This window comes from Triticum aestivum, chromosome 3B (genome assembly GCF_018294505.1).
Source record: "Triticum aestivum cultivar Chinese Spring chromosome 3B, IWGSC CS RefSeq v2.1, whole genome shotgun sequence".
Classification (NCBI taxonomy): Eukaryota; Viridiplantae; Streptophyta; class Magnoliopsida; order Poales; family Poaceae; genus Triticum; species Triticum aestivum.
In genome coordinates, this window is record NC_057801.1 from 423,814,898 (window position 1) to 423,839,644 (window position 24,747).

At 49.6% G+C, this 24,747-nt stretch overlaps 1 protein-coding gene across 1 annotated transcript; it reads right to left on the bottom strand.

Annotated features, from left to right (window-relative positions):
• Positions 1–1,955: 1,955 nt before the first annotated feature.
• On the bottom strand, positions 1,956–5,063 carry LOC123070168 (probable protein ABIL1). The gene is made up of 9 exons (XM_044493208.1): positions 4,628–5,063; positions 4,405–4,487; positions 3,513–3,663; positions 3,335–3,434; positions 3,165–3,248; positions 3,008–3,080; positions 2,878–2,933; positions 2,639–2,727; positions 1,956–2,488 (listed from the first exon to the last, which is right to left on the bottom strand). Exons 1-9 carry the CDS (start codon positions 4,751–4,753, stop codon positions 2,333–2,335), a joined length of 918 nt encoding a protein of 305 aa, XP_044349143.1. The 5' UTR covers positions 4,754–5,063; the 3' UTR covers positions 1,956–2,332.
• Between the last annotated feature and the right edge of the window lie 19,684 nt (positions 5,064–24,747).

Below are 24,747 nucleotides of genomic sequence, written 5' to 3' on the forward strand. Positions count from 1 at the left end.
TGTCCAGATTATTGGAGCGTGAAGATACAAGACTCAAGACTTCGTCCCGTGTCCGGATGGGACTCTCCTTTGCGTGGAAGATAAGCTTGGCGATCCGGATAATAGATTTCCTTCTTTGTAACCGACTCCGTGTAAACCCTAGCCCCCTCCGGTGTCTATATAAACTGGAGGGTTTAGTCCTTAGAGCGATAATCATAATCATCATAGGCTAGCTTCTGGGGTTTGGCCTCTACGATCTCGTGGTAGATCAACTCTTGTAATACTCATATCATCAAGATCAATCAAACAGGAAGTAGGGTTTTACCTCCATCGAGAGGGCCCGAACCTGGGTAAAACATCGTGTCCCTTGCCTCCTGTTACCATTAGCCTTAGACGCACAGATCGGGACCCCCTACCCGAGATCCGCCGGTTTTGACACCGACAGGGGCGCCCCCCCTCCCAAGCCCAATCCGAATTGGGAGGGGGGCCGGCCCCCCTTTCCTTCTCTCCCTCTCCCTCTTCCTTCTTCTCCTACTCCAACTAGAGAAGGGGGGAAACCTACTCCTACTGGGAGTAGGACTCCCCCCCCTTGGGCGCGCCATAGGAGGGCCGCCCTCCCCTCCTCCACTCCTTTATATACGGGGGAGGGGGCACCCCATAGACACACAAGTTGATCAAGTTGATCTTTTAGCCGTGCGCGGTACCCCCTCCACAGTTACGCACCTCGGTCATATCGTCGTAGTGCTTAGGCGAAGCCCTGCGCCGGTAACTTCATCATCACCGTCACCACGCCGTCGTGCTGACGGAACTCTCCCTCGGCCTCAACTGGATCTAGAGTTTGAGGGATGTCATCGAGCTGAACGTGTGCTGAACGCGAAGGTGCCGTACGTTCGGTACTTGGATCGGTTGGATCGCGAAGACGTTCGACTACATCAACCGCGTTACTTAATGCTTTCACTTTCGGTCTACAAGGGTACGTGGACACACTCTCCCCTCTCGTTGCTGTGCATCACATAGATAGATCTTGCATGATCGTAGGAATTTTTTTTGAAATTACCGCGTTCCCCAACACCTCGGGCCCCGAGCAGATCCTCCCAAGCACGTGCCCCCGATCATAGCCACTCCGACGGCATAGACCGAGGAGAAGGGAGGTCGCATCCGCTGCATTGCGCCGCTGGCGGGGCACAACCACCAGTGAGTGCTGCCGCCCCCACAGACCCACTCCACCCGCGCCCCAGTCAAGCTGGTCACCGCGGCCACACTGCTGGACACACCCGACTGGCGCACACCACCATGTCGTGTCATCACTGACGCCTGAAGCCACAAAAGACGAATGGCCCGCACCACCATAGCTCGCGTCGCCCATGAGTCGGCAGCAGGACGAGCCCCCGATGCAGATCCGGAAGGTTCATCGCCGCCACCCCAAGCACACACCACCTTCCCGGGACATCCAACAGTGGCCAGCACACGCCACCGACACCGAACCTCGCCGGGCCACCACGACCAACCGCCACCACAGTCTAGGACCCGCAGCGGACGCCGGCCCCGCGCCACCCATGGCCCGCGCCGCCAAATACACTCCGCGCCAAATTTGGTCATGAGCAGCGGCAAGCACGCCCCTCCAGCAAGCAACACAATGCACCATGGATGCCACCTATTGTCGTCGCCGGGAGGGCACTCGGAGCACCGTCGCGACCCACCAATCGCGGCACGTTGGCCCGTGGCAGCGGCCCGCACCGGCGCCACACGCGAGGGAGCGAAGAGGCCCGCCGCCGCCGGCGGCCAAGCTTTGCCTGGGCGCACCCTGTGGCATCGGCAAGGTCGGTAAGTGGGAGGAAGGCCAGCGACGGCTAGGGTTCCCTCCCCGTCTCCTACGGGGGCGACGCGGGAGGGGTGGGTGGGTCGGGAGGGTCCCGTCGTCGCTCTCAACTGAATAATAATCTTTGTGAGTATGCCTGAAAACCCAGTGGCGATAGTTTTCCACACAAAAAGATCTGTGAACATTCATTCAAGGAGATACAAATCTTCGGTTGTGTTCTTTACAGACACGCTTTATGATCTATATATAAATGAAAGGAACTTGCCATTGACATACCCATATGCATTCCATCTCATTCATTTATACTGAAAACTTCTGGAACTTCTGCCTAGTGACTAGACACGATGGTTTAAGACTGACTATATCCGTATAATTTTTTTCATCAATTTATAGATGAAAAGGGCATGAAAATAAGGTCTATCTCTAGACCACTAACATACACGATGCAAATAGTCATATAAGAAATGTGGAGTGAGTTTGTTGCATGTACTTCATGGTGGGGCGGGAAGGAGCAAACTGGAGGTTTGCAGTTGATCAACGAACAGAGACGTTTTTCATCTTTCCGGACCTGTGCCTGACAAAGAAAGCAGCTAGCATACTTTTGGTGCGGACGGGAGCCTTTTGGATTTGACGCCCTCTTGTGTTGTCGAGAGAACTGAATGATGCCAAATGCCTTGCACCAGGCTGATCCTGAAAATGCAAATCAGGCAACCCCAATATATAATCAAGAGTTCTGTACACAAGATAGGTTGTCTGTGGAGGGAAATAGACAAGTTTTACACCACCAAATGAATTACAGGCCTTAATACTAAGCACATATTTCATCATATCATGGTTTACCTTCATGCCAATGTTACGCGTAACAATGTCCGAGCTGCTCACATTCGACTGCAGACGCTTGGGCAAGGGAGACACGGACAATTCCTTACCTGAAATGTAAGTTGTTTCAGATAAAATGCTTGTTGTCTGTACACACAGATATAAACTATGCAAAAATCTGCCTAAATAGGTAAACTTAGTACCAATTATAAAAGCAAAACACACAACTGGGGCTATAAGCAACAAAATAAATTAAATACCTGTAAGGTTGAACCCGCCACTGGATGTAGGCTTGGTAGTTTTCGTTTCCCCATGGCTGCAAAAGCAGATGACAACAAATCAAATACCCCATTTCAGAAGAGTGGAGAAAAATGGACGTGACATACTTACCCTAATTCAGATTGGTGTTCTCCATTGGTTTTGGTGTTCTTCTCTGAAGCCAAGTGCCAGAAAAGAGTCTTCTCTAATAACGAAAACATTTTGCATTAGTACACTAAGTATTTGGCATCAAAAATCCAAATGTGCGCACAGAAGCAAGAAAAGGCACCTGAGGGATAAGGTTTAGGCTTCAAGTCAAACTCGGCGTCTGTTTGCATCTCAGAAAAGGCCTGCATTCTTTTGTTTCCCGCCGCTAGTTCAGGGAAAATTTAACAAGTCAAATTAGGTGATAATCGTTTCTTGGGCTGAGAAATACATGTTTGTATCACACATCCTTACTTGGTACGATGTAATGTTTGTGGTGTCTTGTGGCGTTTCCGATCATCTGCTGCTGCCTAAGGCCTTCTTTATCGGTGTAAGTTTGGCAAGTCAGGACTTGCTGAACATGGAAAGTAAGTGTCACTTGTAAATCCTGCAGCTCTATCAGCACAAATTATCTTGCTAAAATAGTCAGTACCTGGTTCAAGGATGCTACTTTCAGCTCGACAGTTGAGACCTCTGAAACCTGTTGTTCATACAGGTCTGTTAATTTGTAGGCAACGGTGCCAAGGTGGTCGACCGCGTTGACCAGCGCCCTGACAGCATAATCTTTCAAGTTGTCCAGCACGCTGATAACAAGAAACATGCGAAAAATGATCAGACAACCTCTCACTGCATGTTCTACTTCTGCACAGTGATCAGCTAGCAGAAACTTGATGCAGCCTTTTGTTCTTCCATATTTACAGAATCCTTGGTTCCTTTTGCAGTGCAGTCAGATGCAGAAGATGGGCGCATCCATTCAACTAAAATTAACAAGGTAACCTTTATTTCTAAGTTGACCAAGAAATTCTTATTGCTAGGTGGACGATTCTGAGCGTTGATTCTTTATCCAATGGGAGTCGAGTAGTTGCACAATTTGGAGTAACTATTTCTCAGGCGACGGCTTAAAATAACAGATCTGAATTAAACAATTATGAAAAGTTGTGCAAAGAAATCCAAAATTCCTACAACCTTCACTGCCCATGATTAATTCTCTAGTGGTGTCTCAGCATTTAAGCCTCCACACCTGGAGAGTTTTTCTCAATCAATTGTCCTTGATTTGTCTGATCCTAGTTAGTCGGTAGATGGGCGCAAATATGCTACTAGCATACTACTGAACCAATCAATGCATCATTGGTAGACTCACAACACCAAAATAGAAGCTGGGCATAAAGTTTGGTTAAAACATGGGCTGGCAACATCAAGTAAACAATGATTGCTACACATGCAAAGTTGTTGTTACTGCCAAGAAATTGCGACCGAGTTGCCACAGAATACTGTAGAATTGAGTGGTAGAACTGGGAATCGCAGTGGAGACGAGAATAGCTCACATATGCTTCTGCTCGCTGTGGAGGTACGACTTCTCGCAGTACTCCGCGGCGGAGTAGAGCTGTGGGCGCAGGTTCTTGAGCTCCTGCACGCGCGACAGACGCAGGTCACTTACCGCCAACCTAACAAAAGGGAGCGCAAAACGCGGATCTGTCGGCGCGCCGATAGAGGCGATAGCCAGGCCGGGTAGCGGCGGGATCTCCCGGATCCTGGCCGGCGGCGTACCTGGAGCGCCTTGACGAAGCTCTTGCTCCGCTCCATGGACGCCTCGTCGAAGGTGGTGGGAGCAGGGCGGGCGGGGTCTGGGCCGACCGCCCACGAGGGCGGCGCCTGCAGCTGCGGCTGCTGCATCGCGGTCCTCTGCTCGCTCCTGTCGTCGGTGGGAACGGGAGGCGGGGAGGCCAAGGCACGTCAGGAGGGGAGGAAGCAAGGTAGCGAATGCGATTCGCCTCTGCTGTTGTCCCGCCTGCCGAGTGCTGCAGCAGCAGCAGCTCGCGTATTGGAGGTAGCTGCTCTCCGGCTCCGGCTGCGTGCGGGAGTGGAGGCAGGTGGTGGAGTGGGGGCGGGGCAGCGACCAGCGAGCGAGGAGGTGAGGGTGGGCGCGGATGGCGACGGCGGACGGGGCCGTGTTGGTTGCCAGTCGCTTTAAGTTCTAGTCAATGTGCGGCGGGCGCAGCACCCACCCACGCAGGCCCTGTTGCACTTGGCAATGACGGCAGCAGATTAGGGGAATCGAGTGCAAGCTTTGTCAGCCTCTTTTTCCTTCGCGGGAAATCTCTCTCGGTTGTGTTTTGTGGGAGCTAGTACTACTTTTTAAAAAAATTCACTGATGATTTGATGAAAAAGTGAGTTTGTCTCCTCCGTCCTGTGGCTCGTCCTCTGCACTTGGTTCAGAGGTGACCCGGGTGCTTAGAGAATTTCTTCTGTAAAAATATACCTCCAAGGGCTAGTCCTGGATGGTCTCATTTTTTTTTGTTGTTGCTGTTTGGTTGCGAGATGTTTGGTGCGTTGGTACCTTTGGGTTCGGTTGCTGTACATTGCAATTTGTGTGTAACAAGTTATGGCCTTGACATGTACTAAAAGGAGAATTAGCTATCTCTTTTTTGTCCACTCAGGATACACAACTGGGGACCGACTAATTTTTTTGTCCCGGTTGCAACTTCACCCTCAACATGTAACTGGGTCCAACCTATTTTTGTCTCTGTTTCAAGTCAACCCATGACACAACTGCATTCCCGTAATAAGACTGCAATTAGGGCCGGGAGGGGGGTTGTCGGCCAGTTGCATGCCCAAAACTAAGACAAAATTCATGTTTTTTTTTGCATTTCCATCTTTTTTATAAAAAGTCATGAACATTTTGTTAAAATTATGAAAAAATAGAATTCATGTATTATTTTTTATAAAAAAAGCATGAACTTTTTCCACATTCGTTTTTTGAATTTGTGAACATTTTTCGAAGTTGCCAATTCCTTTCTAATTCGCCTAGTTTTTAAAAATTACAAACATTTTTAATTTCATAAAAAAATAAAAATAACATACACACAATTTTTCATTTCACCAATATTTTTTGCAAACAATTTTAAATAGATGAGCAAGGGCAATCGACTTGTTTAAACAGAATAAGAAAAACAAACAAACGCACGCGAGGAATGGCCTTGTTCTGGGATGAGGTGATGTTGATGCCGTATTTGTTGTTGCATATTTCAACATATGTGACATGGTTACATCACATCTAGATGAGGCCTAAACACACCCATGAAAATAATAATTGTTGTTTTTTCGGCAATGAAAAATAATAATACGAGTAGTTATTAAGGTCTTGTGGGGCTTAACAACCATCAAAGCCGTTTTTATTTCCTTTTTTTCTTGAAAAGACATCCAAAGGGTGTCTCATATATGATAGTACTTCCACCGTTTCCTAATATAAGATGTTGTAATATTTATCAAGGAAACACATACGTTTAAAGAACAACATGACACAAAACAACCTATAAACCATATATAATTGAATAGAAATATATTTTTTTTGGCTTTTCATTGGCTTAGCAGAAGAGAGAGCTTACAAAAAGGGTGATCAAGCGATCAGGGTCTGAGCGCGCGGTAGGAGAGGGCACAAAAGCCGCACGCCACCTCATCCAAAAGAAACAGCAAAAGAAAAATACAGTCATGAGGTTTACTCCTCACGTAATCTCCCTGAAAGGGGCCTCTATGCCGCTGGCTACGACGAGCCGCCATTGCTCGATGTCTCTCCGGTAGGCCGCTAGAATGTCACACCACCTCGATGGTTTTCCTTTGAATGTGCAGCTGTTACGCTCCTGCCAGATTTGCCAGGCCAGCAACACGATCATTGTCTTGATACCCTTTATGTCATGAGATGTCGCGGAATTGACGATCGCGCTCACTGCCTCGGTGGTGGTCGTGCAGGCTTCCCAGGTGCTTGGAGAGAGCGCAGCACAGCCTGCCAGGTGGCCGCCATAGTCCAGGCTTGGCGTGAAGTTGGGCATTCCCAGAGGAGGTGGAAGGAGGATTCTAAGTTTCTGTTGCAGAGCTGACAGAAATATCCGTTGATCCATCCTCTGCGCTGCAGGCGGTCGTTGCACCAGAGGCGATTAAGGTGCAGTAGCCAGAGGAAAATTTTGACCTTGCCCGGCGCCCAGATCTTCCATACGAGTTGATGAAGTTGCTCTCTTGGCCCGTCTGGGAATTGTATTCTGTAGGCTGCTTTCGCTGTGTATTGGCCTCCCGTCTTCCATCTGATCACGTCAGCCACCCCTTCTCAGAGAATCAGGTTGGCCGCGCTGATCCGATGCAGCAGCAGGATGACCTGGGGGATGATATCCATAGTGTCACCGTGCCTCAGATCGAGCACCCATCTGTCTCCATGCATGGCCTCTGCCACCGTGCGGTTCTTCCTGACGGATTGGCCGAACAGCAACAGGAAGGCCTGGCTGAGCGGCTGCTCGCCTAGCCATGGGCAGTGCCAGAAGAGGGCCCGGTTCCCGTCGCCCACCTCCACCTTTGTGGCCGAGGCGAAGAGAGCCCGGTCTTTGGCATCGCATGGTGATCCTGTGCCCACCCACGACCGCGCTTGGTCGGTCCATGCTAACTAGAGCCAGCGAAGCCGGAGCGCGCGCGCGAATCACTCCATGTCCGGGATCCCGAGGTCGCCGCGGTCGACCGGCAACGTGACTGTCCGCTAGTTAACCTTGCACTTCCCGCCGATGATCTCCTCGTCTTGGGCCCATAAGAATCACCGTCGGGCCTTGTCCACGTCTTTGAAGAATTTCTTTGGGATGCGTAGGACGGCCATCGCAAAGGCGGGCAGCACTGTCAGCACACACCGGACAAGCACATGCCGCCCTGCGATGGGCATGAGCCGCCCCTTCCATGCTGCCAGTCGTGCGCGAACGCGGTCGAGGATGTACTGAATGTGGACTAGCCGAAGTTTTCCCGCGCAGAGGGGGAGTCCTAGATATCTGATTGGGAAATCTACCCTCTTGCCGCCGAAATTTCTCAGGACGTCCACTAGGTCTACGTTGTTGCAGTTGAGCGTCACCACTGATGATTTCTGAGGGTTGCAGTGCAGTCCCGTGGCGTCCCCGAACCCTTCCAGAATTTGCATGATGATGTCGACCTCCTGCCGCTCTGGGTTGGCAAAGAGGATGGCGTCGTTGACGTACAACGTGACCCGCAGACGTGCCTCTCTGGCAGGCAGCGGGGTTAGGATGCCGGTCGTCTGCGCCGCCTCCAGCAGCCGGTGAAGGGGGTCGATCGCCAGGATGAAGAGAAGTGGCGATAGCGGGTCCCCTTGCCGCAGCCCGCGCTGGTGGACAATGGCTTGTCTGAGGTCACCGTTGAGCGTGCAGGCTGAGGAAGCAGTGGAGAGGAGCAGTGCAATCCAGTCTCTCCAGCGCGCCGGGAAATTTAAGCACTGCAACGGTTCCAACAGATACTCCCAGGAAACCAAATCGAAGGCTTTTGCGATGTCGATCTTGAGCAGCAGCGCCAGCGCTTTCTTCCTCGGGAGCATCCGGATTATGTTTTGCACGTAGAGGAAGCTGTCATGTATCCCTTTCTTCTTCTGAAAAGCGCTCTGGGCGGGGGAGACCAGCTGATCTAGGACGCCAACAAGTCTGATGGAAAGCACCTTCGCGATCAGTTTGGCCATTGAGTGAATGAGGCTTATCGGGCAAAAATCAGCCAGTTTTGTTGCGCTGGACTGTTTTGGCAACAGCACGATGATCGCTCTGTTGAGAGCTGCAAAATCGCCGCCAGCCAGCCGGTAGAACGCTTCAAAACCGCCATGACGTCCGCTTTGATCGTCTGCCAGCACGCCCTAAAGAAAGTGCCGTTGAAACCGTCCGGTCCTAGTGACTTCTCTACCGGAGATGCGCAGATCGCGGCCACACCTCCTCCTCCGTGAAAGGGTTGTCGAGGCCAGCCCTCGTCTACAGCCGTGGGAGCTCGATTGAGTCCCAGTTAATTGTCCGATCCCTCCTTCCCTTTGTGCCAAGCAGGGCAGAGAAGTGTTCATGCACTAGCTTGGCTTTGTCACTGTGGTTTGTGGCCTGCCTACCTGCGGCTTCGATGCAGTGGATATGATTTTTCCTCCTCCTGGAAATGATCTTGGTCTGGAAGAAGGTTGTGCGAGCGTCACCCGCTTTCAGCCAGGTGGTCTGTGCTGCCTGCCGCTTTCTGACGCGTTCGAGCGCTGCTAGCCCGACAATCTTCAGTTTCAGCGTCTTCCTTAGCCAAAACTCGCTGGGAGTGAGCTGACGCTTTTCTTGTGCTACATCCAGCCGGAGAACAACTTCAGAAGCAATGTGGAACTGGAGTTTGGAGTTGCTGAACATGCTCTTGGCCTAGATCCTTAAGTCCGTCGCGGTTCTCTTGAGTTTGATTTTCATCCCGGTAAAAGGGCAGCTATGATTCATCGGCCTCTGCCATGCCCTGGCCACCGTTGCTAAAAATGAGGGAATTTGGGCCAGAAAGATTCAAATATAAAGGTGACCTTGCGAGGTGGAGCCACGGCGTCTGACAGAAGCAGAGGGCAATGATCCGAGCAGGAGGTGGATGCTGCCATGAGAATGTGCGATGGGAAAGAGGCTTCCCATTCTTGGTTGCAGAAGACTTTGTCGATCGCGACAAAGGTTGGGGTTTCCCTCTTGTTGCTCCAGGTGAAGCGCCTGTTTTTGCACTTGATCTCTTTCAGGCATGCCCTGTCAATGGCGTCTCTGAATCTGCCCATAACTCTCCTGTTCAGGTTGTGGTTGCTTTTGTCCCTTGCCTTGTAGATGATGTTGAAATCGCCATTGATCAGCCATGGCTCTCCGTGGGGCGGCCTGATACTGATCATCTCATCGAGGAACTCATCTTCTCTTGCTTCGTCGGCGGGGCCGTACACTATTGTTAACCAGAAGGAGGAGTTGTAGTGGAGTTGGAGGACACTGGCGGTGATGGAGAATTGCCCCACAGAGTGTGTGACCACGGCGACCTTGGTGGAATCCCAGAAGATTGCAGCCCGCCGCGCATGCCCATGGCCGGGAGCACGGCGCAGTTATCCAGCCAGACACCACCAATCTCCCTGACAATGCCATGTGTCCACATGTCTATCTTGGTCTCTTGTAGACAAAGGAGAGCGAGGTTGTGAGCATTGGCTGTCTTGCAAATGGTTGCTCTCTTGGCCGGCGAGTTCAGGCCTTGAACATTCCAGTTCATGATGGAGATGGTTGTGTTACTCATAACACGAACGAAAATGCTCCGACAACATACCAAATTCTATTACTGAAGAAAGCATTCTGGTACAGATACACCACCTCACATATGTGGCATGCCAGCGTCCACCCATACGCCCCAAATCACACTAACTACAAGCTAAACATTGATAACCTGCACTGATCATAAGGAATAAACCTAACTCAGACTGGCTTAAGGCCAGCTGCTGCTGGAGACTACCTAAATCGAGCGCTAACATGGTCTACTCCTGTGCGACTCCGTCTGGGCCGACCAGGCCAGCCATGGTGCACAACGCCTGGACGTCAAGGCGCGTGAGCTTGGCGATGGAAGAGACGTCATCTTCAGTGAGTGGCTCGTCGAAGCGATGCAACAGTGCCTTCATAGCTTTCACGGTCATCTGCTCCTTTGGACCCAGGACACCGAGCTCCTGAACCAGCCGGAGCGAGGCTCGCTGCGCGATAGGCGTGGAGGAGGGGTTGGCCGCATGCCTGGCACTGTGCCGGGTGGGGGCCGATGGCGCACGCGTCTTGGGAGGGGCGGAGGGCCGCCGTGCCTGTGGAGGAGACGCCAAGAGGGGGAGGAGCCTCGCGGAAGAGCAGCTGAGCGGTGGCACCGTCTTGCCCGAGCTCGAGCTGCTGCACTTGGTGAGTCACCGCCCTAAGCGTGGTTGCAGTCGTGGGACGGGGCGGGGCGGCCCTGCATGCCTGGACGGGGCCGAGCTGCATGCATGCAGGGGGCCCACCAGGAGCCTGGACGTCCATGTTGGATTCATGCGTCCCGCCGCCACCGAACACGAGCGGCGTCGCCAGAGCGCCAGCGATGGCCTCCTCCAGCTCCTCCCGCCCAGGCTCGACGTGAGGCGGGGGCGGAAGCTGGATCTCATTGCCGGAGAATAAATTGGCAACGGGGTCGGGGCTGCGGCTGGCCGGGGGCGGCGGAGGGGGCGGGAAGGGGGCGCGACGCATAGGCAGGGGCGGAGTGATGCGGATCGTGGCCTCTCACCCAAGGCAGCTCGAGTTGCTGTGCCGGCTGAGGGGGGTGCGGCTGCGCTGCCTCTTCTGCTGGGAGCGGTCCTTGGCCGCCGCCGGGGCCTTGCTTGAGTGGCTCCGATCGAGCAGCGTGTCCGCCCAGGAACGCCTGGCCCCGCGCTCTCCGTCTTGGTCATCATGGTCCCTGCGGCCGCCAGTGCGCTGCAGCCCATGGCAGCTGGAGGAGGCCACCGCAGCGGGTTGGCGGCGAGCTTTCCCGGCCTCCACATGCCTGGTCCACGTCCCCGTGAAGATCTCCGGGAGGGGGGGCTCCTCCCCCGATCCCGACGAGGGGAGACCGCTCTGGCGCGAGCTGGAAGACTGCGGCGTGCGGGGCGTCCAGTCCTCGATCCGGTCCACGTGCACCAGCAGATCCCGACGCCGGACGCTGGGCGGCGGGGCAACCTGGTGGCTCAAAGGCGAGAACCCCAGCATGGCCTCAACCCTACCTGCGCCGCGGGTGGCGCACCAGAGCGTGCGCCTAGTGGGGATGTGCGCGATGTCGGCTGCCCACACCCAGCAAGCGAAGGTCTTGGTGTGACCCGACTCGTGCGTGCGGCTATCCAGGTGATCAACGATGCAAAGGTCACCGAGCGCCTCGACCGCACCCTCTAGCAACCACAGCTGCATGGGCATCCTCTTGATGACGACCCAAACATGGAGGGTGCAGTCATCCGGCACCTCATGATCGTCCTCATGCCAGCCTTTGACCACGAAGTGGACGCCATCCACCTTGATGACGCCGCGGTGGACGGCGTTCTCCTTGTGCGCCGGGAGCTCGAAGTGGACGAGGAAATCTTCCGGGTCGTGGCTGGTGATGCGCAGCAGATGGGGCGGCGTGTGGATCTGCTCCTCGATCGCGCGGCCCACCGCCATCGGGCTCGTCGCGTGCTGCGCCGTCGCAGCCGTAAGGAGCACCGCGTGCTTGCGAAGCAGGAACTCCTGGTGCTCCATGGCCGGCGTGGTCACCACCACCTTGTGGCCCGACCTTGGGCGGCGCGAGGGGTCGGTGAGGTACGCCTGGCGGTCCATGGCGGGCGGTGGCGGCACCGTCGGCGGCGGCGTGGGGATGTTGGGGAACGTAGCAGAAATTCAAAATTTTCTACGCATCACCAAGATCAATCTATGGATATACTAGCAACGAGAGAGAGGGGAGTGCATCTTCATACCCTTGAAGATCAGGATGTGGAAGCGTTACAAGAACGTAGAAGAAGGAGTCGTACTCGTAGCGATTCAAATCGCGGTTGATTCCGATCTAAGCGCCGAACAACGGCACCTCCGCATTCAACACACGTGCAGCCCGATGACGTCTCCCGTGCCTTGATCCAGCAAGGGGAGAGGGAGAGGTTGGGGAAGACTCCGTCCAGCAGCAGCACGATGGCGTGGTGGTGGTGGAGGAGCGTGGCACTCCAGCACGGCTTCGCCAAGCACCGCAAGAGACGAGGAGGGAGAGGGGTAGGGCTGCGCCAAGAGGGAGATGTTCTCATGTGTATGGCAGCCCCAAACCCCCACTATATATAGGGGGAAGGGAGGGGCTGCGCCCCCACCTAGGTTTCCACCCCTAGGGGTGGCGGTCAGCCCTAGATCTCATCTAGGGGGGAGGCCAAGGGGGAGAGAGGGGGACGCACCACTAGGTGGGCCTTAGGCCCATCTGAGCTTAGGGTTTCCCCCTTTTCCGTTCTCTCTTCGCCTTGGGCCTAGTGGGGGGGGCGCACCAGCCCACCTGGGGCTGGTACCCTCCCACACTTGGCCCACGCAGCCCTCTGGGGCCGGTGGCCCCACCTGTTGGACCCCCGGGACCCTCCCGGTGGTCCCGGTACGTTACCGATAGCACCCGAAACTTTTCCGGTGACCAAAACAGGACTTCCCATATATAAAGCTTTACCTCCGGACCATTCCGGAACTCCTCGTGACGTCCGATATCTCATCCGGGACTCCGAACAACATTCGGTAACCACGTATATCTATTCCCTATAACCCTAACGTCATCGAACCTTAAGTGTGTAGACCCTACGGGTTCGGGAACCATGCAGACATGACCGAGACAACTCTCCGGCCAATAACCAACAGTGGGATCTAGATACCCATGTTGGCTCCCACATGTTCCATGATGATCTCATCGGATGAACCACGATGTCAAGGATTCAATCAATCCCGTATACAATTCCCTTTGTCTACCGGTATAGTGCTTGCCCGAGATTCGATCGTCGGTATCCCGATACCTTGTTCAATCTCGTTACCGACAAGTCTCTTTACTCGTTCCGTAACACATCATCCCATGATCAACTCCTTGGTCACATTGTGCACATTATGATGATGTCCTACCGAGTGGGCCTAGAGATACCTCTCCGTTACACGGAGTGACAAATCCTAGTCTCGATTCGTGCCAACCCAACAGACACTTTTGGAGATACCCGTAGTGCACCTTTATAGCCACCCAGTTACGCTGTGACGTTTGGTACACCCAAAACATTCCTACGGTATCCGGGAGTTGCACAATCTCATGGTCTAAGGAAATGATACTCGACATTAGAAAAGCTTTAGCATACGAACTACACGATCTTGTGCTAGGCTTAGGATTGGGTCCTTGTCCATCACATCATTCTCCTAATGATGTGATCCCGTTATCAACGACATCCAATGTCCATGGCCAAGAAACCGTAACCATCTATTGATCAACGAGCTAGTCAACTAGAGGCTTACTAGGGACATGGTGTTGTCTATGTATCCACACATGTATCTGAGTTTCCTATCAATACAATTCTAGCATGGATAATAAACAATTATCACGAACAAGGAAATATAATAATAACCAATTTATTATTGCCTCTAGGGCATATTTCCAACAGTCTCCCACTTGCACTAGAGTCAATAATCTAGTTCACATCACTATGTGATTGTAATGAATCCAACACCCATTGGGTTTGATCATATCTCGCTTGTGAGAGAGGTTTATTAGTCAACGGGTCTGAACCTTTCAGATCCGTGTGTACATTACAAATATCTATGTCATCTTGTAGATGCAGCTACCATGCGCTATTTGAAACTATTCCAAATAACTGCTCTACTATACGAATCCGGTTTACTACTCAGAGTCATCCGGATTAGTGTCAAAGTTTGCATCGGCGTAACCCTTTACGACGAACTCTTTTACCACCTCCATTATCGAGAAAATTCCTTAGTCCACTAGTTACTAAGGATAACCTTGACCGCTGTGCTGTGATCCATTCATGGATCACACTTGTACCCCTTGACTGACTCATGGCAAGGCACACTTCAGGTGCGGTACATAGCATAGCATATTGTGGAGCCCACGTCTAAAGCATAGGGGACGACCTTCGTCCTTTCTCTCTCTTCTGCCGTGGTCAGGTCTTGAGTCTTACTCAATACTCACACCTTACAGCCAAGAACTCCTTCTTTTGCCGATCTATTTTGAACTCTTTCAAAATCTTCTCACGGTATGTGTTCATTTGAAAGTACTATTAAGTGTTTTGATCTATCCTTATAGATCTTGATGCTCAATGTTCAAGCAGCTTAATCCAGGTTTTTCATTGGAAATCACTTTTCAAATAACCCTATATGCTTTCCAGAAATTCTACATCATTTCTGATCAACAATATGTCAATAACATATACTCATCAGAAATTCTATAGTGCTCCCACTCACTTCTTTGGAAATACAAGTTTCTCATAAACTTTGTATAAACCCAAAATCTTTGATCATCTCATCAAAGCGTATATTCCATCTCCAAGATGCTTACTCCAGTCCTTAGAAGGATTACTGGAGCTTTGCATACTTGTTAGCATCTTTCAGGATTGACAAAACCTTCTGGTTGTATCACACATAACCTTTCCTCAAGAAAATCATTGAGGAAACAATGTTTTGACATCCTATCTGCAAGATTTCATAAATAATGCAGTAACTGCTAATATAATTCCAACAGACTCTTAGCATCACTACGAATGAGAAAGTCTCATCGCAGTCAACTCCTTGAACTTGTCGGAAAACATCTTAACGACGAGTCGAGCTTTCTTAATGGTGATACTTACCATCATTGTCTGTCTTCCTTTTAAAATCCATCTGTACTCAATATCCTTACGACCATCGAGTAGTTCTTCCAAAGTCTATACTTTGTCTTCATACATGGATCCTCTCTCGGATTTTATGGCCTCGAGCCATTCGTCAGAATCCGGGCCCACCATCGCTTCTCCATAGCTCGTAGGTTCATTGTTGTCTAGCAACATGACCTCTAAGACATGATTACGTACCACTCTGAAGTAGTACGCATCCTTGTCAACCTACAAGGTTTGGTAGTGACTTGATCTGAAGTTCCATGATCACCATCATCAGCTTCCACTTCAATTGGTGTAGGCGCCACAGGAACAACTTCCAGTGCCCTACTACACACTGGTTGAAGTGATGGTTCAATAACCTCATCAAGTCTCCACCATCCTCCCACTCAATTCTTTCGAGAGAAACTTTTCCTTGAGAAAGGACCCGATTCTAGAAACAATCCCTTTTGCTTCCGGATCTGAGACAGGAGGTATACCCAACTATTTTGGGTGTCCCATGAAGATGCATTTATCCGCTTTCGGTTCGAGCATATCAGCCTGAAACTTTTTTCACATAAGCGTCGCAGCCCCAAACTTTTAAGAAACGATAGCTTAGGTTTCTCTAAACCATAGTTCATACGGTGTCGTCTCAACGGAATTGCGTGGTGCCCTATTTAAAGTGAATGCGGTTGTCTCTAATGCCTAACCCATAAACGATAGTAGTAATTCGATAAGAGACATCATGGTATGCACCATAGCCAATAGGGTGCAGTTATGATGTTCGGACACACCATCACACTATGGTGTTCCAGGCGGTATTAGTTGTGAAACAATTTCCACAATGTCTTAATTGTGTGCCAAACTCGTAACTCAGATATTCATCTCTATGATCATATCATAGACATTTTATCCTCTTGTCACGACGGTCTTCAACTTCACTCTGAAATTACTTGGACCTTTCAATAATTCAGACTTGTGTTTCATCAAGTAAATATACTAAGAATCTACTCAAATCATCTATGAAGTAAGAGCATAACGATATTCACTGTGTGCCTCAACATTCATTGGATTGCACACATCAAATGTATTACTTCCAACAAGTTGCTCTCTTGTTCCATCTCACTGAAAACGAGGCCTTTCAGTCATCTTGCCCATATGGTATGATTTGCATGTCTCAAGTGATTCAAAATCAAGTGAGTCCAAATGATCCATCTGCATGGAGTTTCTTCATGTGTATATACCAATAGATGTGGTTCGCATGTCTCAATCTTTTCAAAAATGAGTGAGTCCAAAAATCCATCAACATTGAGCTTCTTCATGCATTTTATACCAGTATGACTCAAATGGCAGTGCCACAAGTATGTGGTACTATCATTACTATCTTATATCTTTTGGCATGAACATGTGTATCACTACGATCGAGATTCAATAAACCATTCATTTTAGGTGCAAGACCATTGAAGGTATTATTCAAATAAACAGAGTAACCATTATTCTCCTTAAATGAATAACCGTATTGCGATAAACATAATCCAATCATGTCTATGCTCAACGCAAACACCAAATAAGAATTATTTAGGTTTAATACCAATCTCGATGGTAGAGGGAGCATGCGATGCTTGATCACGTCAACCTTGGAAACACTTCCAACACATATCGTCAGCTCACCTTTAGCTAGTCTCCGTTTATTCCGTAGCTTTTATTTCGAGTTACTAACACTTAGCAACCGAACTGGTATCCAATACCCTGGTGCTACTAGGAGTACTAGCAAAGTACACATTAATATAATGTATATCCAATATACTTCTGTCGACCTTTCCAGCCTTCTCATCTACCAAGTATCTAGGGTAGTTCCGCTTCAGTGATCGTTCCCCTTATTTCAGAAGCACTTAGTCTCGGGTTTGGGTTCAACCTTGGGTTTTTTCACTAGAGCAGCAACTGATTTGCCGTTTCATGAAGTGTCCCTTCTTGCCCTTGCCCTTCTTGAAACTAATGGTTTTACTAACCATCAACAATTGATGCTCCTACTTGACTTCTACTTTCGCGGTGTCAAACATCGCGAATAGCTCAAGGATCATCATATCTATCCCTGATATGTTATAGTTCATCATGAAGCTCTAGTAGCTTGGTGGCAATGACTTTGGAGAAACATCACTATCTCATCTGGAAGATTAACTCCCACTCGATTCAAGTGATTGTTGTACTCAGACAATCTGAGCACAAGCTCAACGATTGAGCTTTTCTCCCTTAGTTTGCAGGCTAAGAAACTCATCGGAGGTCTTATACCTCTTGACGTGGGCACGAGCCTGAAATCCCAATTTCAGCTCTTGGAACATCTCATATGTTCCGCGACGTTTTTAAATGTCTTCGGTGCCTCAATTCTAAACCGTTTAATATTACGCATTGAACTATCACGTAGTCATCAAAACGTGTATGTCAGATGTTCGCAACATCCACAAACGAAGCTCGAGGTTCAGCACACCGAGCGGTGCATTAAGGACATAAGCCTTCTACGCAGCAATGAGGACAATCCTCAGTTTATGGACCCAGTCCCCATAATTGCTACTATCAACTTTCAACTAAATTTTCTCTAGGAACATATCTAAAACAGAACTAAAGCGCGAGCTACGGCATAATTTGCAAAAACCTTTTGACTATGTTCAGGATAATTAAGTTCATCTTATGAACTCCCACTCAGATAGACATCCCTCTAGTCATCTAAGTGATACATGATCCGAGTCAACTAGGTCGTGTCTGATCATCATGTGAGACGGACTAGTCATCATCGGTGAACATCTTCATGTTGATCATATCCACTATACGACTCATGCTCGACCTTTCGGTCTCTTGTGTTCCGAGGCCATGTCTGTACATGCTAGGATTGTCAAGTCAACCTAAGTGTTTCGCGTGTGTAAATCTGGCTTACACCCGTTGTATGTGAACGTTAGAATCTATCACACCCGATCATCACGTGGTGCTTCGAAACAACGAACTTTCGCAATGGTGCACAGTTAGGGGGAACACTTTCTTAAAATTATTATGAGGGATCATCTTATTTACTATCGTCGTTCTAAGCAAATAAGATGCATAAATATGATAAACATCACATGCAATCAAATAGTGACATGATATGGCCAATATCATTTTGCTCCATTTGATCTCCATCTTCGGGGCTCCATGATCATCATCGTCACCGGCATGACACCATGATCTCCGTCATCATGATCTCCATCATCGTGTCTCCATGAAGTTGTCTCACCAACTATTACTTCTACTACTATGGCTAACGGTTTAGCAATGAAGTAAAGTAATTACATGGCGTTATTCATTGACACGCAGGTCATACAATAAATAAAGACAACTCCTATGGCTCCTGCCGGTTGTCATACTCATCGACATGCAAGTCGTGATTCCTATTACAAGAATATGATCAATCTCATACATCACATCCTTCTTGGCCATATCACATCACACGGCATATGCTGCAAAAACAAGTTAGAAGTCCTCTAATTGTTGCTGCAAGTTTTTTTACGTGGCTGCTATAGGTTTCTAGCAAGAACGTTTCTTACCTACGCCAAAACCACAACGTGATATGCAAATTGCTATTTACCCTTCATAAGGACCCTTTTCATCGAATCCGATCCGACTAAAGTGGGAGAGACTGGCACCCGCTAGCCACCTTATGCAACAAGTGCATGTCAGTCGGTGGAACCTGTCTCACGTAAGTGTATGTGTAAGGTCGGTCTGGGCCGCTTCATCCCACAATACCGTCGAAACAAGATAGGACTAGTAACGGTAAGCATATTGAACAAAAATCAACACCCACAACAACTTGTGTTCTACTCGTGCACAAAATCTACGCAATAGACCTAGCTCATGATGCCACTGTTGGGGAACGTAGCAGAAATTCAAAATTTTCTACGCATCACCAAGATCAATCTATGGAGATACCAGCAACGAGAGAGGGGGAGTGCATCTTCATACCCTTGAAGATCGCGATGCGGAAGCGTTACAAGAATGCAGATGAAGGAGTCGTACTCATAGCGATTCAGATCGCGGTTGATTCCGATCTAAGCGCCGAACAAAGACACCTCCGCGTTCAACACACGTGCAGACCGATGACGTCTCCCGTGCCTTGATCCAGCAAGGGGAGAGGGAGAGGTTGGGGAAGACTCCGTCCAGCAGCAGCACGACGGCGTGGTGGTGGTGGAGGAGCGTGGCACTCCAGTAGGGCTTCACCAAGCACCGCAAGAGACGAGGAGGGAGAGGGGTAGGGCTGCGCCAAGAGGGAGATGTTCTCATGTGTATGGCAGCCCCAAACCCCCACTATATATAGGGGGGAGGGAGGGGCTGTGCCCCCACCTAGGTTTCCACTGCTAGGGGTGGCGGCCAGCCCTAGATCTCATCTAGGGGGGCGACCAAGGGGGAGAGAGGGGGGCGCACCACTAGGTGGGCCTTAGGCCCATCTGAGCCTAGGGTTTCCCCCTTTTCCCTTCTCTCTTTGCCTTGGGCCCTAGTGGGGGGGGCACCAGCCCACCTGGGGCTGGTCCCCTCCCACACTTGGCCCACGCAGCCCTCTGGGGCCGGTGGCCCCACCTGTTGGACCCCCGGGACCCTCCCGGTGGTCCCGGTACGTTACCGATAGCACCCGAAACTTTTCCGGTGACCAAAACAGGACTTTCCATATATAAATCTTTACCTCCGGACCATTCCATAACTCCTCGTGACGTCCGGGATCTCATTCGGGACTTCGAACAACATTCGGTAACCACATATATCTATTCCCTATAACCCTAGCGTCATCGAACCTTAAGTGTGTAGACCCTACAGGTTCGGGAACCATGCAGACATGACCGAGACAACTCTCTGGCCAATAACCAACAGCGGGATCTGGATACCCATGTTGGCTCCCACATGTTCCATGATGATCTCATCGGATGAACCACGATGTCAAGGATTCAATCAATCCCGTATACAATTCCCTTTGTCTACCGGTATAGTACTTGCCCGAGATTTGATTGTCGGTATCTCGATACCTTGTTCAATCTCGTTACCGGCAAGTCTCTTTACTCGTTCCATAACACATCATCCCGTGATCAACTCCTTGGTCACATTGTGCACATTATGATGATGTCCTACCGAGTGGGCCCAGAGATACCTCTCCGTTACACGGAGTGACAAATCCCAGTCTCGATTCGTGCCAACCCAACAGACACTTTCGGAGATGCCCGTAGTGCACCTTTATAGCCACCCAGTTATGTTGTGATGTTTGGTAAATCCAAAGCATTCCTACGGTATCCGGGAGTTGCACAATCTCATGGTCTAAGGAAATGATACTTGACATTAGAAAAGCTTTAGCATACGAACTACACGATCTTGTGCTAGGCTTAGGATTGGGTCCTTGTCCATCACATCATTCCCCTAATGATGTGATCCCGTTATCAACGACATCCAATGTCCATGGTTAGGAAACCGTAACCATCTATTGATCAACGAGCTAGTCAACTAGAGGCTTACTAGGGACATGGTGTTGTCTATGTATCCACACATGTATCTGAGTTTCCTATCAATACAATTCTAGCATGGATAATAAACAATTATCATGAACAAGGAAATATAATAATAACCAATTTATTATTGCCTCTAGGGCATATTTCCAATAGGGAAAGCGCAGCCTCTCCTTCACCGGGCCCCGCCGGGGACGGGGGTGGTGACTAGGGGAGGAGGTGCACGCCCGACCACGAAGCTTTGGATTCTGAGGGCAGTCCCTACCGTAGTGGTCCTGCAGCTTGCAAATGATGCAGCGTAGCGGATCCCTACAATCTACTTGGCGATGACTACTGCTGAGGCAGCGAAAGCACATGCCGTCGAAATGGCTTAAGAAGGCGGCACGGCCCGCGTCGCCATTAATGGCGGGGCGTCTGCCCGGCCGCCCCGACGGACAGCGCCCAGGCTTGCCCGCTGGCCTCTGGAGTGCGCGCCGCTCCTTCCGCGACCTGACCTCTGTCCAGTCGTCCTCTCCACCCGAAGAGGAAAGGGGCGGTGCGGGTGGAGGCACGACCACGATGGATTTGAGCTTGCACTTCCCAGAATAGGGGCGCTCCTCATGGACCGCAGTGGAATGCGCGGCCCCGCCCTTGGAGCTCTCACCCCGCAGCAGGAGACGCGCCTGAACATCGGGGCGGACCGTTGACGCAGGAGGCGAGGGAGTGGGGCGGCGGGGAGACCGGCCCCTGCAACGGACCGATGTATCTAGGCAGATCTGCGGCGGACAAGGGCGAGCCCCGGCCCGATCCAGCGCTGCGGGAGGAGCGGGCCGAGCAGCAAGACCCCATCGGGGAGGATGGACGCATGGCTGGGTGGCGCCCCGGCCCGGGCGGGCAGGGACGGTGGCTAGGTGGCCGCCGCGGCCGGAGCAGCACACGTTGCAAAGGAGGAGGAGAAAGCTACTCAAGTGTCCTCACCGGTAACTCTAACTCTATCTCTAATTGAATAGAAATGTAGCGGAATCTGTTCATAATACTTTCGCAATGGATAATGTCACGCTTTGAGCTATAATAGCTTGCAACCAAATCTGTCTAAGAGCTATTATGAGTCGAATAAAATTGAGTTGAACTATGTATCGCCTTATTTTATTGATGTTTTATTTATGAATGAAAATATTGTGCAATGGGGATTCACGGGCTTCTATGGCCGTCCAAACTGGAATGAACGCAGCTTATCCTGGGATGATATTCGCAATCTTCACAGTAAGGGGGACCATCCTTGGGTAATTTTGGGGGATTTTAATGAAATATTATATTCTTTGGAAAAATAGGGAGGTAATGCGAGACCAAATGGTATGATGAGGGAGTTCCGTGAATGCCTTATGGATTGTGGGCTAGAGGACTTAGGTTACACTGGCGACCTTTTTACTTGGAGCAGAGGTGATATTCGAGAGCGTCTTGATCGCGCAGTATGTAATATTGGGTGGGCACTCAAATTCCCTCGTGCAAAGGTGATTAATGAAGAACATGTTCATTCTGACCATCGCCCGCTGGTGCTCGATACGGATTATCTAGACGAGAATATTTTCAAGCTACCAGCAGGACGTGCAAAACAATTTGAAGCTAGGTGGTTATAGGAAGACACTGTTAATGAAGTCGTTAAGGGATCTTGGGAGGACGCAAAGTTAGCTGGTATTGGGCCTTCTCTTGCGGATCGAACGAGAGCCGTGCATGCTGATCTTCACAATTGGGATCGTGAATATTTAAAGGGCCCGAAGCGGATAATTAAGAAATTGAAAAAAGAGTTAGAGCGACTGCGACGTGGCCCGACGAATGCTGAGTCTCGTTGCCAACAGAAGGAGATAATTGTGGTTATTGAAAACCTCTTAGACCAGGAGGAAATTTTCTGGCTACAAAGAGGTCATGCAAACTGGTTGATGCACGGGGACCGTAACACATCTTTCTTCCATAATGCAGCTATGGCTAGGAAGAAGAGAAATAATATCAAGAAGTTATTGGATGACTCGGGGGGGGGGGGTCTGGAGAGAGGATAAGGAGCTACATGATCACATCACTAGTTATTTGGCAAAACTCTTTACATCGGAAATTCAATGTCCAAGCCAAGAGGTCTTGTCCCTTGTTTGTCGACGAGTTTCTTCTGAAATGAACAATACTCTTCTCGCCCCTTATACTGCCGAAGACGTTCGTAAGGCTTTGTTCGATATTGGGGATCTAAAAGCTCCCGGGCCAGATGGACTCCATGCTATCTTCTATAAAAGATTTTGGCCCATGTTAGGGGACGACCTAATTGAGGAGGTTTTGCAAGCGATCAATACATGCACTATTCCAGCCGGTTGGAACAATACAGCGATTGTGATGATCCCAAAGGTTAATTCACCAGAAAAGGTAACCCAATTTAGGCCGATTAATGTGGTATATAAAATCATTGCAAAAATGGTGGCCTCTCGCTTGAAGGTTCTCCTGCCAGATATTATTAGCCCAACTCAAAGTGCCTTTGTGCCTGGCAGATTGATAACAGATAATATTTTAGTAGCCTATGAGTGTTTCCACACAATCAAGAAAAAAAGAGAAGGTAAAGAAGGCATCTGCGCGATAAAACTGGATATGCACAAAGCTTATGATAGAGTTGAGGTCTTTTTTGAAGGAAATTATGTTGAGATTGGGTTTTCGACAAGAATGGGTGAACTTTATTATGCAATGTGTCTCAACACATGAGTACAGGGTTAGGATAAATGGAGAGGAAAGTGAGAGTTTCAAGCCCACAAGGGGGTTGGGACAGGGAGACCCGTTGTCGCCATACCTTTTCTTGTAATGTACTGAGGGTCTGAATGCTTTACTCACACACGCAGAGGAAATTGGAACTATCTCAGGTGTCAAAGTCTGTAGAGATGCCCCACCTATCACAAATCTCCTATTTGCAGATGATTCTTTGATTCTTATGAAAGCAAACCAACACAATGCAGAAGCTCTAAAAGCAGCGCTTGATCTATACTGTAAGGCATCAGGACAATTGGTAAGCGTTGAAAAATCCAGCATTTTCTTTAGCCCATACAAAGGTGGAGATTAGAGCAAAATTATGTGCAACACTGAATATAATGACGGAGGCTCTTACTGATAAATATTTGGGCCTGCCAGCAAATGTGGGGATGGATAAAACAGACTATTTCCAATTTTTGATTGAACAAATTATTAAGAAAATCAGTGGCTGGAAGGAGAAATTGTTGTCCACCGGGGGGAAGGAAATCCTGCTCAAGGCTGTGATCCAAGCCATACCCACCTATGCAATGTCGGTCTTTAAAATTCCTAAAAAAATTGTAAAGGAATCATTGACGCGATAGCGCATTTCTGGTGGGGAGACGAGGAGAACCAGAAAAGGATGCATTGGATGTCCTGGTGGAAAATGTGTGTTCCTAAAAATCAAGGAGGCATGGGATTTCATGATATTCATTGTTTCAACTTGGCATTGCTCGCTAAACAAACGTGGCGTCTTCTGGATAACCCTGATTCTTTGTGTGCTTCTATCTTAAGGGCAAAGTACTACCCTGATGGTGACTTGATGAACGCTAAACAAAGGAAAGGCTCTTCTTTTACATGGCAGAGTATTATGGCAGGCATCGTTACCCTGAAAAGAGGCTATATCTGGTGAGTGGGGAACGGACAAAAAATAAATATTTGGGAAGATGCTTGGATCCCAAACTGTGCTAATAGGAGAATTGTAACGCCGAAGGGGGGACATCTGTTAACCAAGGTAGGTGATCTCATTGATCCCGTGTCCAATAGTTGGGATGAAGAACTCATCAAACAAACTAGGTGGCCCATCGATATACAACGGATTCTTTCAGTTCCACTCTCGCAATATGATATGCCAGATTTTATTGCTTGGAGCTATACAAAAAATGGAATGTTCTCGGTTCGGTCAGCATATTCCATCGAGTGGGAAAATCAGTATGGTAACAAATTAAAATACTCCAATGGAATGGGGCGAACCACAGTTAACCCTATTTGGAGTAAGATATGAAAGT

Bases quoted from the DNA above. Each gene is read 5' to 3' on its own strand.
- LOC123070168 (XM_044493208.1), bottom strand. From the start codon at position 4,753: ATGCAGCAGCCGCAGCTGCAGGCGCCGCCCTCGTGGGCGGTCGGCCCA. The intron at 4,488-4,627 runs GTACGCCGCCGG...TCGCGCGTGCAG, and splicing joins GCTTCGTCAAGGCGCTCCAG to GAGCTCAAGAACCTGCGCCC. The intron at 3,249-3,334 runs GTAAGGATGTGT...TCCCTGAACTAG, and splicing joins CAAACATTACATCGTACCAA to CGGCGGGAAACAAAAGAATG.